Source organism: Sipha flava, unplaced genomic scaffold, assembly GCF_003268045.1.
Source record: "Sipha flava isolate LNK unplaced genomic scaffold, YSA_version1 220_pilon_pilon, whole genome shotgun sequence".
Taxonomy (NCBI): Eukaryota; Metazoa; Arthropoda; class Insecta; order Hemiptera; family Aphididae; genus Sipha; species Sipha flava.
Window position 1 is genome coordinate 875,150 of NW_020272849.1, and position 17,668 is coordinate 892,817.

Sequence of the window (17,668 nt, forward strand, 5' to 3'; positions counted from 1 at the left end):
ATCCGGGTCGATTAAAGGTTATAACATACACGACAAACGCATTTTATAGGCCAATCGATACTATTGTGTCAACCCACTAACCGGTGATCTTCGACTGAGATACGTAGCGCAATATTATTAAACAAATAGCCCCATAAAACAATGTACAACAATGGAATATTACAAGAACTTCGCGTTAGTTATTCTTCAAGTTAATTTCTTTTTTTTTCTTTTTTTTTTTTTTTATTACACCTGATGCAAATCTTTGTTATTGACCATTCGTGAGAACGGAACTATCCAAGAAGATAAACGTGATCCCTGGTTAAATTGTTTGCATTTTATTACAATCATTTTGTTGTACAGTTATTTGTTTCTGAATGTGACATACTTTTGTTAGTAATTTTTGTTTTTAAATTTATCATGTCCTTAAAATTATGTGCGGTTACAATTTCGTTTACTGGGATAAAAAGCTTAACGCAAGAGATTGTTTGAGTTAATCAGTACGATACAATGGAATACTTAAAACAAGAAAATATTCTTAAATAATTAACTTTATTTCTACATTTTTTTATGAATTACTAAGTTCACAATATTTAGTAATGTACCTATATTATAGCTGTGTGTTTAGTTTTTTAATATAGTATATTTATATATTTATCCATTAACATGTTTGAAGTTTGTTTTTAAGTAAACTACAGCTCATCATTAAATTGTTTTATTAAAAAATATATTTAAATCCCTTAACATTATTTTATTACAATACATTTTTAATTTTAAATAATATTTTTTTTTCAAATATTTATATTATATTGGGTGTACATTTTCTGGTACTAATTTATTATGTATGTTAAATACTGTAGTTGTAAACGCCTTTTAATTAGCGTCGTAGAGACGGAAAACATTGATTTAAAAATCATGAAATAGATTAATTTATGTTTATAAATATATTTGTATGGGTTCAAATACTTAATATTGTAATGACTTACATAAGTTATTATTGTTGAAGTGGTGAATCGTTATTATTGTCACTTTAAATATAAATATAAGTTAATAATGTTGAGTGTATAATTTATTATAATTTTATTTAATTTTGTGAAGGACGTGAATCCTAAAAACTATTTATGGTTCGCAAAATTTATATCATTCTCAATAGTAGAAGTTTTTAATGTTAATATTTACGTAACATATTTTTCTTTAAACAGGAACGTTCTAAAAGTGTAATTAAAAAAAATAGCTTATGTTAATTATTAATTACATTCGTTTGTGTATTCTCTTAAAATTTGCATGTGCAACATGTATATTTTCTTGTCTTTAACTTCCTGTGGATTGTAGATCCTATATTTTTCGAATTACACATTTCATATGCTATAATAAATAGACCAACAATAGTCCCCTATACGAACGTTACCCAAGTGCACCAGTCTTATGAGAAGAATATTACCCCAAGACCACACACACGGTAAAGAAATAAAAGACGACCGAGTGAAGGGAAATAAGTGTACTGTTGGCTTTCTGTTGAAACCAAGGGAGACTGAGTTTGAAAATGGAGAGACTGGTTATGTAAATACACCCTGTGTTTATTTTTTTTCCGCTGGTCATTATTGTTATTAGTGTAATTCAACCAACTCTATTACGCTTGTGAGACTAGCTTAGTAATATTATCCACACTTTAATTGGATAATATCGATCAGAAGACGTAAATAAATGGCTAAAATGAACGACTGTATTAAACCCAACATAAATGTTAAACGTTTACCTAGAAAGCGTTTTCATCTTATAAATTCAAATTGTATTTTATTATTAGTTTATACGATTTAACTATTTAAAATACTATGATCCATAATAAGGCATAGTATCCCGTAGTTAACAAAAAATGACTATAAAAATTCTATATTTTTTCTTATTATATTTTGTCGTATAATACTTTAAAATTTATATTGTTATTTTATTTGTATTATTGTTTATTGAAATATTTACACTATTTGAATAATAAAGTTTATTTTTTTTTTTAGGAACCGGGCCATAGTATCTTTTCTGTTCAACAACTTGTAGACAATTTGATCGGACCGTACTATGTAAATTACAGAGAAACGCGTGCAGTTCTTGTGAGACAAGCAAAACAACTGTTTATCAATGTATACCAATCTGACATAGTTAACTTTCATGAGTGCTTTTGTATACCAGCCAACGAAATCCTTAAAAAAATTTCCGAGATGTGTAGAAGAAATGAGGTATTTATAGTTTATATATATTTATATTTATATTATTTAGTTAAGAAAAAACTTAATAGCACTGTTATTTATGGATATGAAATAAGCATTAGTAAAAATTAATTGTTATTTTATATGCGCTTTTGGTATTTTTCTTATTTTTTCAACTGGAAATAGGAATTCGAGAAATTAATTCAAATGTAAAATGTTACAACAATAAGTAACTCGGACTGTGACTTATTTATAAGACTTATTATTTACTTATTTATATATTTACGATGACTATATGTGTCTTCTGTTCATGTTATTTTTATCTGTTTAATATATTTAAAATGTTCGTGTATACAGTTCACTTTCTGCACCATTTGTTATTTTTACTATTATTATTTCGAGTACTGAGAGAAATGGAGCTAACAACCCTTGGTTGGTTTGATATATTATATTGATGATGAAGATTCTGCATTGATTCTAAAAGGGTTGTTTGTAGGAAAAGTTTACTGTAGCATGAGTGGATAATGGTATTTTTATTCGATTAATGGAATACATGAGTCATGTTGAATTTGTTTTTCAGGCCCTATGACAATGAAACGTATTTCGAATTTCCCACGTTTGCGTGTTGTTGTACAGTCGAGGGAGTAAATTATTATATACACATTTTAGGGTTGGAAAAATGATAATTATAATTTGTGGCTGTCATAATTTAATTAGAACAGTTCTCGTCATTGATCAACACTTGTTTTTTTATCACATTTGAGACAGCGTCTCTTTTTGTAATTTTTCCATAACATTCAAAAATATTAAATTTTATTGGTGCCATAAATCTTTGGTATATTAATGCATTTATTAATATATGTAATTATAGAGTTACATTCGTATATCTTATTATTGTTTTTATAAACATTATCTTTACAATATTATTTTAACAATTTGAACTACAATTATTTTCAACCGTTAATTTTCAACTGGTGCAAAAGTAATAACCTTCAATTTTATTTCAACGATATATTTTTAATTTTTCGTCTACAATTTATACTTATTTAATAGTTTTAAATTGTAATATATTTTTGCTTTGTTTTTTATTTTCATGTAATAATAGTAATTATATTTGTTTAGTATAACCATAAATGTAATGATATAATTTTCTAACTTAAAATTAATTGCAAATTATTTCCATTAACCAAGTAAATTATGTTTTAATTATGCATTAGATTATTAAAAACGTTTATGTGTTATATCAACGTATGTACATGCATGTACCTCGTGTTGCAAATTCAGTTTAATTTTATACAATACGATATCAGAATCATTAAAATATACATATGAATTTATTTTATGAATACTCGTAATAGGTTACAAATAATGTTTGATAATTTACCAAAATTGAAAACATAATAAAATAATATCAGTTTGGTTTAGCTGGTGGTTGTGTAATATGTATACATTGTGCATATATGGCCATACGCTCTCGGTAGTTACATTTTTACTTATATTTTAAGCTTGTGTGTGTTTTCATGAATGAATAAAATCTTAAGGATAAATCAGAATAAACTTCTTCCGTTTTTCATCCCTTACGACTATTTGAAATTGTTTGAATTAATAAATTTAAGGAAACTTGATTCGAGTTGTATTGATCCTTGTTTATAAAATCGTTACTAATATTAAAAAAGTACATTTTATTACTGACATAGTAGGAAATTTTTGATCTATTTAATATACCTTCAGGCTTATATGTCAATATTATCATTTTATTTAACATAATTAAATAACAGTATTACGTATGAATTAACATAATTAAAAATCAACTTTGAAATTTGTTTTTCACGTACAATAGAACAAGATTTGATTAATACCTAGATTGAGTGAACATGTATGATTTTATTTATTGTATTAACGTCATTATTTTAACGAACACCTTACGTTATATAGTGTCGACCAGTCCTTATTGTTTGTATGTGATCGATGGCTGCTTTTTTTCACTACTACAGAGACGAGAACAATAATAATAATAGCAATTATTATTATTATTATGATTACAGCTGAAAGGGCTAGGTTGCGTACAAAAGGAAGACAACACTCTGGTGGTATTTATGTACAAAACATTCAAAGTTATTAAAAAATTATTCGTTTCGGGCAACGTCGGTCATGACCTAATACATTTTTACATTTTTTCCCATGTCTTGTTCCGTCACCAAAGTCTTAACTAATTTAAATCTCGGCTTGGATCAAAACCAAACTTGTTTTCAAAACAGTTTACCATTGTGTTCATCCTCAACCCAACAATAATTTATCTTTAACATGGTTCTAGCCTTCAGTATTATTTCTTTGATAAATATGATGATGCACGAAAAATACCGTTTTATTGTTTACAAATAAAATAATAGTTGTCCAGGTTTGTGGAATAGTTTTATTTTGTTGTTTTAAATAGCTACAAACCGATCATAAGTATCTTACTAAAATTGTTTGTTAAATTAAAACATATTGCCGTAATTTTTTTTTATTAAATTATAGAGTTAAGTTCCTATTAGGGTTTAATTAGTTAAAACGATTCAATTGAAAATATAAACTGTTAAATCAATTAATTTAAAGGTGATTAAACGAGTGTTTTTAATTATTTTGAAACAGATGTTTATTGGTAATCTATAAAAAATATTTTAACGAACACTTAAAATAGTTTTGAGAATAAAAGCTTGTTCAGTTTAATTGTTTTTACTTGAATCTAAAGTGAAAACAAAAAATATATAACGTTCAAATATTTATGATTTCTATAAAAGTTTGTATTCATGATATGATGCAGTGGCAGCCGCATTTTTCTTTCGGTGTTACGCTTAAATTGTGTTTAGCGTAACTATAGTCCTTAAATGAGTTACGACATGATAGATTCATGGATGACCACCCGGGAATACTACAATACAGTTACAGATACATTTAATGTCTTCCAACAATGGACAAACTGACCTTCAGTATTCCCATTAAAACCAGTGACAAATTAATAATAATTAAAAAAACCTTATTATGATGTAAAAAATAATACTTTGTTGTATAACTTATATTTTGTGTATGTAACAAAATAAAAAACTCATATATTGTTATTGATTATTACTTAATTATGTTAATATATGAATATGTAGTGTGAAAAATATTTTTATTTTTCCCAATATTATCGTAAATGTATTGTATACACTTATACAAATAATATAAAAAATAAAGAATAAAAATATCTTAACCCAATTTATCTATTAAAATATTTATTCAAGTAATTGATAACTATAATATATATATAAATAATATACATTATATATTATTGAAATTTAAAATTATTTTGATTCTCATTATTCTATTCAGATAAAAAAGTAATTGTTTATCGTTTAAGATTTATATCAATAGGGAATTATTAAACTAAATGCTATAAAATTATTTCTACTGTGGTTTTATTGTTTAAATTTCGTATGTTCTTGAGAGAATTTATGTTCTGTGAAATAATTTCATTGATTATTTAATTGATTTTTTTATAATCCTAGTATAATATTGGTTCAACAATCAATTAAAAAAATAAATAAATAAATAAATAAATAATAGTAAACTCATTTTTGTAACATTTAAAGAAGTTACATTTAATAGATGATGTATGATTGCTGGTGTGTTAGGTTTCGATACAGAGTTCATTTTACCGCAGTCTCACCACAGGGAATCTTGGCCGGTTCGATATAAGTATGTTGTGATCATGATTGATCGTTTTTTTTATCGTTAAGAAATAACTTTTTAAACAATTGTATATAATATTATGCATGTATATTCATAATCGTTTTGTTTATTTTGCGAATGAAGAATAATTTTTTTAAGATTTAAAAGTGAAAACTTGCACGAATACCCATAGGGGTTAATTTCTTAAAATGGGAAAAAGTTATGAATAAAATCGACAAGCCATATGAAATTCAAAATACCTAAAAACACTTAATTTAAATTATATTTCAATCTAATATCGCGAATGCTCGTTATCGACGTATACGGCGTTATTTTTCCTTCAGGGTATATATTGTGTACAGATATTTTGCAGACGTGTGATTATAAAATGTTGCTTTCCAATGAATGACTGAGAAATGTTTTCAAAACGAGATGGCGTAGATTGTATTTGGTCGTTACTGATGCACTAAACTGGACATCGTGAACCCTGTTGGCGACCACGAATTTTTTTTTCCGGATTCGTATCTGTTTACTTGTATCGCTATAATAGTAACTCTTCCTCCAGTCATATAATAATATTTTTCCAGAGATATTGAGATATCAAGCATAAAGGGCGTACAGTAAATTGTTTCCCTTTCTTTTGGCGAATGTTTCCTCTTTGAAAATTTAGTAATCTTATTTTTTCTAGAAAAATAATAGTACAGTTTATTGAAATTTTTTTTTTTTTGTCTTTTGGACTCGTAAATAAGGCGTACTAAGTAGGCTATTCATCATTTTGTGATAATCACCACGATACTTAGGTTACGCGTTCGAGTTCTTAATGAGTATCTAAGACACGATTACAGAATGTGTGGATGTTGTGACACTAATTTTATTTATTATTAGGTATATATTGGGACGAATCTTGAAGCTTGATACACTTATCGCGTTCTAGGGAAAGTTAACTGATTTCTAGCTATTTTTCTTCGTTCGAATTTAATGAAGGTACAAAATCAACATTAAAAAATAATTTCATATTCCTTATAATAACATAGTATTATTTATTTTATAATATATCACTGGTGAATAAATACTGAAATCAGTTTACGTACTTTGTGATTAAAATCGATCAAAAAATTTGTTTCTCTTTTATATTCTAATGTTATGTACATAAACATTTTAATTTTTGAATATATATCTTTAGCATTTTAATTTTTGAAATTATAGGGTCTACTGAACGTAAGTCAGAACTTTAATTTCTATTAGTTTATTCATTGGCAGTGCTCAAGAAGCCACGATAATTTATTATTGGTGTCAGGACGTTGCCTGGTACTTCCTATTTCCGGCAATTTGCTTCTGTTATTATGATACACCTATATTTTATTTCTCAACTAGCTTAGATTTTCATGATATAATTTGGCCATCATGTAGATATCAATTAGATTTTTGTATTATACTAATATTATTGTAGTTCTTGATTTAGTGAGACTTTAAATTTTCCTTTTGGGTAAATATAACATACATAATTATTTATTAATATGTTTACCAAAAAAATTAAATAAATACTGTCATCATTTACTTTTAGTTTTCATTAGAAGACATTTTAATTAGAAATGAAGTATTCACGGACACATTCAGAGATGTATTTAATAAGAAATTAAAGAAACTATTCGCTACAGCGAAAAATTGTTCAATTTTTATACTAATTTTTAATTTTTTTTATTTCTATTTTAAATTCTTTGACAATGTAGGGTACGAATACAAATAATTAACGCCATAGTTGTAGGATAACCATGGTTTATTTGTAAGTAAATTTTAAAAAATTTTAAGAATACGGTATTTTTATCTAACAAAATTAAACTTATAACGGCAAGACTTAACAAAAACAAACATATATGATATTCATACAATATTAAATATAAAATAAATATAAAATGGTGATATTACAGCTAATAATGGCTTAAAAAAATATTTATTTTTTAAAATATTAAATTTACCATTAATACTTTTACATTTCACCGATATAAAGTCAAAATAATTAGAAAACCGTGATCGTTACAAATTAATAAGTATTTTTTATTTAATAAATGGGAAAGTTTATTTTTTATTACTATAGAAATATGATGAATAGAAATAAATATTTGATGGCATTTTAAAATCACACGATAAAGACTATCATTTGATAGGTAACAATTTTAGTATACACAAACAAAATAAGTCACGAATACATGACAATTATGAACAATGAACCTATATATTTTGTAATTAATAATAATCGTGATCTTGAAGACTAGATATTGGTGCTGTTATATTAAATGAAATGTTAAAGAAATTTTCTCTTAATTTATATTATAGTTATATATACATACAGTTTACCAATATTTTCATATCGTATGTATTACACTAAATGTTAGATGTATTGATGTATTTTCGTTTAGTTATTAAGAATAATGTGTAATAGTTTTTACGAATTCAGTTAAATAAATTATTACTTAAGGGTATAATTTATACATGACAGACTTATTTTTTTAATAATACATATTATCCATATTTTTATGTTTTTGATTTATAATTATTTTTCATTGTTCGGTTCGAATACATTTGTTGAAAAAGAAAATACGTGTACAACCAGAATACAATTGTTAAAAGTTATATTATATCAATTTATAACAATTTATATTAAATGTTTATTAATAATTTTAAAATAATGTAACATAATGTGTACCATATCTTTTCAGAGGCATATTAATTTACATAAATAATCCGTGACTAATTTAATTCATTTTTTAATTAAGTTTTTTTTTGTATGAATCTTTGAGATGACCTTCCGAAAATTCATAATAGTTATATTATTATTTATTTTAATTATATTTTTCCTACAAAAACTATTCTTCATGTATTTGCTTATTATTCATACAAAATATTATTAAAATACATTTTTAATGTATTGATATAAATTATTTGGTTGTGGAGAGAAACAAATAATATTTTCAAATTTTAACTTATATGATAGAATATAATATATACTTATACCAAAATTAGTTATTTTTTATATTTGTGTTTGTGTAAGTGTTATTAATAATATGACAACTTCAAATATTTATAGATATCATATATTTAATACTCTTTTATCTAACCCTTTTATTATATGTAGACGTACCAACTTTGAAGTACTAAATAATAATAACCTATATCGCAAAACTAACATTTTCATCAATTCATATATTCTATTATTCTTAAGTTTTTTCCTTTCATAATTTTAGAATCGTAATAGAATAATATTGTATCCTACGTCTTGGTTTATTTTTTATAATTTTTATGATAATACCCATAAACTATTACTTAATGTTACTTTAATATGTATACAGTATATGTATGATATAGTTATGAATATAAATACATACATAATTATTATATTATTATTATTATTATTATTATTAATATTTTCTGTATACTATTTGTATATAGTTACTAGTTAAGATGATTAAACTAAAAGCTTAATAAATATCTAAGATGCTGCCATATTAATTATAGTACTAGTTATCTGCGTTTTAATTAACTTTTCAGTCTACTGCCTACTATATGCATAGGTAGGTATTACTGTACATTTTATACGATTTATCATTATGAATATTTTATGTTACAAATATAATTTACTCTAATATTAATTCGTTATTTCGTTATTATTCAATTGAGATTTTTTTTATATGACGTATATACGAAATTAATAATATAAAATATAAATCTTATTAACATTGATTTATTTTTACGTATAACAATTTACGAATGTAATAGGTATCCTAATATTCTTCAATCTCCTAAAATAACAAATACAATCTCATAATTATGTGAATGAGGTCAAAATGGATAAACTTGTAAATAATGAAATAAGTGTGAGAATGTTTAGTATCACTTTATACTTATACACAGTTAAACGACTAATTAAGAATTAACTAACTCAGTAGCAAATTCCATTTTTTTATATGTGTATTAAAAATTAAGATCTACATTATACATATTTTTCATTATAGTCATTTATTTATTTAAGTTCTGGTTATTATTTTTTAATTATTAATTTGGCCATGTTACCGTATAATCGTATAACCAATAAAAAAACTGAAAACACTTAAAAACAAAATAAATCCGAAGAAATATCTAATAATCAAAATTATATTCACACAAGACGATTGTAGTAAAACAGAAAAAAGTTTAGGGAGTTAATATTACAATTAGGTCGTCCCGCGATAGACACCATAAACCACTGTAATACTGCATAATTCAAAACATAAGCTGCAACTAACATGAATACTTTTTTGATTATTTTATATTTAAATGTTTTTTTTTTTTTTTTTTGAAAACGTATCTCAACTATGAATTTCTGAGTTATAATTTTAGTTATAAGAATACCACGTAAATGTTTAATGATATGTAAGCACGCTGTGTAGAAACTCAAGTGGTTTGAGGCATATAAATACATTAAGATGATATTTTCATGCCTTCGGTTAACTTAAGTATAGTTTTATTTGACTAGATATTCCATAATATTTCGTTTTGTATCTTAATGACTTTTGATTTATGGGAATATATTTTTACCCAGTGAATAATAAAAATAACCGTGATACTTGTTATTTATATTTTAATATACTATATTAATAAATAATATTAATAATAATATATTTAGACTCAAGTTGTTTTGTAAATATATTAATATCGTCTTTAAAATGAATGTTTTCATAATTTATGGTATTATTGAAATAAAAATATATGTGTAGAGTTACAAATAAAATGTTAATGTTTATGAATCATTGTTCTGCAATAGAATCAATAATAGCTTTTCCTAGATTTCTAAGGCTATGTAGCAAAATAAAAAATCCACATTTACGATGCTGAAATGAAATATGATCAACAATTTGTTCAATTAGGATTAAGTCTTAATTTACATTATTGGTTCGTAAATTAACTGAAACCAATTAAATTCGAAAACATTCAGTTGTGGCCGCCTATTTTAAATAGTCCTTTCTGTATAATAATTTATCATGCAGCTACCGAGTCTTTAATGTGTATGAATTTTGCAATACATACGATTCGATGGCAAGGAACCGAAAAATATAGTGGTAGTTGAATTAAGAAACTTATACCTTTTATAAAGGATATTTTGGCAAGTAAAATTGTTTATTAAATTTTATTCTTAGCGCATATGAGTAGATGGACTATATAATAATTGCATTCCACACGTGTTGTCGTATTATTGTCCTATTACAAAATTGAGTGACTGGACGATGATGGAACTTTTGAATGTATGCCAAATAATGTGTACTTGCTTAAAAAGGAGTTATATATAAAAGATTAAACAATTTTTAATTCATCAAAATTAGGTAAAGCTTTTTGTAGCTTTATTTCTTACCTATTTAATAACTCTTTTTGCTATCATTATTGCATAAGTCTCCAGTATACTATTGCTAAATATTATTATTAATTAATTTATAGTTTAATCCAGAATTGTGCTAATTCAAAAAAAGTTTTGTTTGTCGTTCGAAAATTCTGAGGTACTTCTTTATTTAATTTAACTAGTCGTTTGTATCTATAATATATAATATTAACTTAATCAGCTCTGCTTAAATTGTTCATTTTACGTGGTTATTATTTAATTAAAACTATATTATGGTTACAATACTAATAAATTAATTTTGAATTTAAATTTGCGTCAGAACTATTCTTTTTTTTTATTGTTAATATAAAATTTTTAGAATTTTACAATCTGTATGCATATGGAAAAATGAGCATAAGTGAATATTATATGTATATAATTGAATCTAATCTAATCTATAATATCTTCAATATAAAGTTAATATAAAAAAGAAATAAATAAAAAAAGAAATAGGTAAGCGAATAATATTATTAGTAATATATTAAAAGCATTTACAAATAGTTCGTACTTAATGAAAATATTTTAATTTTTTTTTCTTCGTATTCGTCACTATTCCAAATAATTTTTTTAGGAGTAAGATTCTAATGGTATCCGAAAATTCTTATTGATTCTTCGTAATATTTTCTTAATTACTAATTATATTTATGAGGCATGTATTTATAAATTTTTATAAGTTCTTCATAGCAATGATACATTATTTTTCGTACGGGCTTTAAAAAGAGTTTTTTTATACCTACAAGTTTAAGAGTTAAGATTTTTATAGCAGGTAAACGTATACAATTATGAAATATTAAAAATACTTAAATGGTTAGACATTTTTACTTTTATGGACATTAATATAGTTAACAGTTTTAATTGTATCTCGAGGTGTTAAAAAAAGAAAAATACGTGTATAATATCGTGTAACATCATAATACTAGCGTAAATATTGTATGAGTAGGTATTGTATTTGTTCGTGCAGTCACGTCCTTCCGCCTTACTCCACCGTACTAGTTCAAACACATGACGTACTCCAATGATACTATTTTGGAAATGTTTTCGTTATCCTTTTACATAATATTATAATGCAAATGCGTAGAGTGTGAAAACCGATTTGTTTCATTTGCTAACAGTGTGAATGAACGTTTGAGATCGCATATCATCAATATATTTTACTGGTAAACCACTATGAGTGTTGTTACTGTTGATGGTTTTGGTTGTTCGGACGGAACACATGAGGAAAACACCGTTTGGTCGAATATTATCGTCACAGACGGCTTTGGTTAATCATCGTCCGAGGGTTCAAACTCTGAACGCTGTTCAGAGGGGAGACCGGCTGGGACAGATCGTTGCGCGGCGCTGTGGTCGTGGTACTGTGCGGCGTTGTGGTCGCGGTAGGGTACCCCGCGCTCAGTTACCACGGTTCGTCATAGATGCGTAGCCACCGCACTCCCGCCATCCATCGTTCCCGCCGACGCCACGGGCCGCGGCAGTCTTTCGTTGTCCGTCGTTGTTATCGTTTGTTCGTTCTTGCGCGGTTTATCGTCAACGTGTTGTGTGCGTGTTTTTCTTTTTTCTCATTTCGTTTCGGTTTAAACATTTTTTCGTTTCTTTCGACAGTAATAATATTTTCGCGTGTTGACTAGCTGCTGCGGTCTTTCGGGTCCATCGTCGGTACGGATTTTTTACACATGCATATTACGTGAGTATTCATAATGTAGTATTTGTACAGTAACGTACAATAATATTATACTAATATTACATCGTAGTAATGTATGATTTTACTCGAAAGACGTTCGGTAATCTTTTTGTCGTGTTTAAATGTACTTTTCTTCCCAATTTGATTTCGATATGCCTCACATATGCAGTGGCTAAGTGATTCATTATTTCGGGAGAGCTCAGTCGTTTTATAATCTTATCATTTGTCACTGTTCGACAAGGTTACACTATAATATTTCTAATTTTCTTTATTATTATATGGATTTCTCATTTGTGTTTAATAATTTCTAACTAAAACGCCCGTATCGCTGTCTTGGATATAAGGACAATTCATATGTGTGTGTGTGTGTGTGTGTGTGTGTGTGTGCGCTCGGGAGCGTGTTTGCAATCTGATCGCCTCTACTTGGATTCATTGATTATGGGATTCAGGGACCTTTGAGAATATTTCGAAATTTAAGCTACTTTGAGACTTATTATGTATATATTTATGCATATAAATATTGCATATATTATTGTAATGTAGACGTCTTATTTTTTATTCTGCAGAGGTAATTAATGCATTATTATCTAATTAATACAGTATTATAAATCAATTACGGTTGTAGTAAAAGTACCATTGAATTCAAATCGTTTGATTATTTTCAAGTCGCTAAAAATGTACACAACATTTAAGTAATTTTAAAGAATATTTTCAAATTATATACCATTTTTACAATTCATAGAAATGTATATAATTAAATTTATCAATGGTTATTTTAATGAACACTTTGCTTTATTTCTGATTTTGAATGTATTTGAACTTCCGAGTATATTTTAAACAAATTGTTCACGTTATTGAACCTTTATTTAATGTTTGTTTTATAAACGTCAAAGTTATGTTTTATTACTTAAATATATCTGTTGTAAACATTTTATGTTGTAAGCCATTTGTCAAAAATGTTATCAATGTAGATTGTATAGTGTATGAGTGACCGTCAATAGCTATTAGTTTTGCTCCGTCATCAATCTTTTTAGATGACACGCTGACCCTCTGTTCTCCTTTTCTATATAAATGTATAGACAAACCCTAATTCAAACATATACGCTATAAAATATTATCTATCCATTTATTGACTCCATTAAAGGTGATCTATATTTTCTAATGATAATTTTTTAATTTAATATTTCAAATAATTTATTTTAAAAATACTATTGATAAACTCAATTTGCAAATATATTTTTAGGACCATCCCATATGTATTTTTCTTCTCGGAGGACACCTGTCCTGATTTTTATTAACTCATTAGTATTCATTTGTTACTATCTTTATTATTATGCATAAATAAAGGGTGCAAACCAAACGTATACTATTTTATAATGAGAGTAAGAGAGGTGTTTTCCAGTTGAGGACAGCTGTTGGTGCAGTTGTTGGAGGTGGAAAAAATACAGCTGCAAATGGCTGCGTATTTTTGGGCATCACGTTTTATTATATGTATTATAGTAATATAGGCAGTATAGTGAATATTTCATGTACTTAAAATATCCTGTATAATTCTGATCTAGTTAAAATGTTTGTACAAATGTGTTTTAAATAATATACTTTTTAATACGAATATATGATAGGTATTATATTAATAATATGCAAATACATAGATAAATACTTTTCTCAATATTGATCCATGCTTTTTCAAAACACAATAAATAAGTTTTTATTTTATATTAAATATATTTAAAGTTTATATTAATACATTTTAATTGATACCTACTACAACGTAGAAAACTTTTGTGGAGAAGTTACATTAAATTTATAGCAATTCATTTATTTAATTTTCATGTATTTATATGAAAATTAACATTCTTAACATTTCATAAATTAAATCTAAAAAAAAAAAATATAAAAAAAATAAAATTAAAAATTGATATTATTTTATTTATAAACTAACATTATTTATGTTGACTAAATTTAGTGAAAATTGTTTTTGTTCCGTCGAGGAAACTTTAAAGTTAACTACTTCTCAAAATAATCCTATTTGATCCATTTAGAAATTAAGAAATTTTGAAAAAAAGTCGTTTGCTTTATTATATAATAATTTACTATAGAATTTAATATAGTTACATTTAATATAGAACTATATAGTATGTAGTTTCTATTCTATAGTCTTATCTCTTAATATTATTACTCAAATATTTCTTTTATTAGCAACATATGGTGTTCTCTTGTAATATTGGTGATAAAAGTTAACTGTAAAAGTGTATACCACTTTTTATGGTAATTGAGGTATATTAAGAATTATATTTTATTACATAAACTTAAAATATAATCCATATAAATGTTATAAAATAAAAACATAACTTAATTATCTCGTTATTTATACTTCTATTAAATATTAAATAGAATGTAAGTTTCTTGAAATTTGATCAAATATTATTTATTTTTATAGGAGTTCTAAGTAAGTTTAAGTGTTTATATTTCACTGAATTACAAATAATCATTGTTATTAAATTACATAAATAATTGATGTATTTTTTATTTAAAGTTAATTATTTTTAGAGTCTCTAAAATACTTAATACGTATTAATATTGAATTCAAATCAGCATTCTTAAATGCATCTTAATGTTTATGACTTTAAGATGACAATCGAAAATTATTTTTTAAACTTATATTACGAGTCTAATCACTTCACGATCAACGATCTGATTAAAAAAATTACGTAGTTTCATAACCAAAACTGGTTTTTTATGTTGTTGGAAAAAGTTTAATCTTTTGGAAAATAACCTCGTCTGTATTAAATTAATAGGATTTTTACCCTCATCTTTGTGTGGGTAGACACACTTATTGTTTCGTAATAATTGGTTCAGACTACTTGTTTCTTGTGTTAGGCTATAAGTACCGTCTTATTTCATAATAATTCATAAAAAATAAAAATATTTGAAAAGCCGTTTATATATATTTTTATTAATACTGATTCCGTCACAATCTTCACACTGAACTCCACAGGAAACCGGACAGACGCTTTGAGGATGTAAACTCATGCCACATACACTACTTGAATACTTTATTAGGCACTTTTCGTGGTTCGAAAAATAACGAGCGATTAAAATTAATTCAGAAAATATATATGGGAATTAACAATAGGCAAAAAATGTGAATGGAAATTAATGGAAAAAAACATAAGATTTATGAGATTTGTATTTGGTTTGAATTTATAATAGTTGGTAAATAAAATTATTTATGTTGTTTTAAAATTTCTCCCTTTAAATCAAACCTTTTTAAAATATCGTTTTGAATTATTCAAATATTACCGTAAAACATATTTCTATGAAATGTATCGTCGGAGGCGTCTTCTGTTTGTTTAAAGACAAAATACATATATTTGCAGTCTGTTAAAAAGTGTTAAGAAGACGCCTGCGCAAATACGAGTAGAATAACTACTGCTTAAATGTATATTAATCGCTGGGTGTATTATGCTTACGTTATGAAAAAACTTCTGTTGGAATCAACTAAATATAAAAAATGAATAGTTTTTTTGTGTAAATTTATGAAATAGTTTCATTCAAATCAATCACATCAAGTATCTATACTTAATACTATTTTATTTGTCTTATATAGCTTCTATATTTCTATTAATTTTGAATTGACTAGGTATTAATAATTATTATAAAGTTGCATTATCACTAAGAATGTTGTAATGATTTTACTTAACAAAATAATTAAATAAAATGTAATTTATATTTATTTTATTTATTTCGATGTATGATTACATTTTTGTTTAGTTTTTATATACTTAGAACATATCAAATAGTTTTAACCCTCTGAATTTGTATTTTTTAGTTAATATTGAATTTGATTCTCATTTACAACAAGTTAATTATATTAATAATTTTGATTTATTATAAATAATAATTTATAATGAGTATAATAAAATAGGAAATAAAAAAGTTATCTTTTTAGAATAGTATCTAATTTAATCGGTGCTGTAATTGTGTTATAGTATTCGTATTGTAGAGTACTGTATAATGTTTACTTAATTATATCTCCCATATAATGTGTTAAATGTTTATTTAATATTTTGTAGGTACTTTTTATACAATTAACACAGGTATTTTATTCATTATAATTATTTTTCAAAACGTCTGCTATTTACTAGTTTTATTTTAATTATTTGCATTATAAAATATATTGTATGTACCCATTGATTAAAAATAGTGAATGATAAATGTTGTAAAAACTAAATGTTGTACATAGCTTTTAATACTACGATAGAACATCCTAAATGAATCGTTACATTTATTCGTCAGTATCTATAGTCATTAAAAAATGTTTGAAGTCGTCGATGTTTAATTATTGTTATTATCACGTTCACAGCATGTCGCCCGAGTCTTGTCCAATTATTCTTAATTTGATTTAAGACTACTCCGTTACAACAATCTTTCTGCCTACTTTAAATCGAATATTATATATATGTATATAACTATCATATACCTATAATGTGTACGATGATCGTCGAATAAACGTAATTTTGCTGCACAGGTGACATATTCATTGTTTCCAGTCATGTAGTCCATAGTAAATCCAACTGATCCATACATATGGAAATGTGTTTGTGTATGTTCATAGGCCCTCGTTAAACTACCTTGTTAAATCTTTGCGTAGTGTATGTGTGCATGTGTGTGTGTGTGTGTGTGTGTGTGTGTGTGTGTGTGTGTGTGTGT

The 17,668-nt window shown here is 25.5% G+C and overlaps 1 protein-coding gene across 2 annotated transcripts in view; it reads left to right on the plus strand.

Annotated features, from left to right (window-relative positions):
- LOC112683120 (rho guanine nucleotide exchange factor 40-like) overlaps positions 1–17,668 on the plus strand; it is a 156,476-nt gene that overhangs the window by 28,525 nt on the left and 110,283 nt on the right. For both annotated transcript variants that reach the window (XM_025554009.1, XM_025554010.1), the window contains exon 3: positions 1,992–2,210. In XM_025554009.1, coding sequence (XP_025409794.1) covers positions 1,992–2,210 — 219 coding nt within the window. The remainder of the gene's footprint in view (positions 1–1,991; positions 2,211–17,668) is intronic.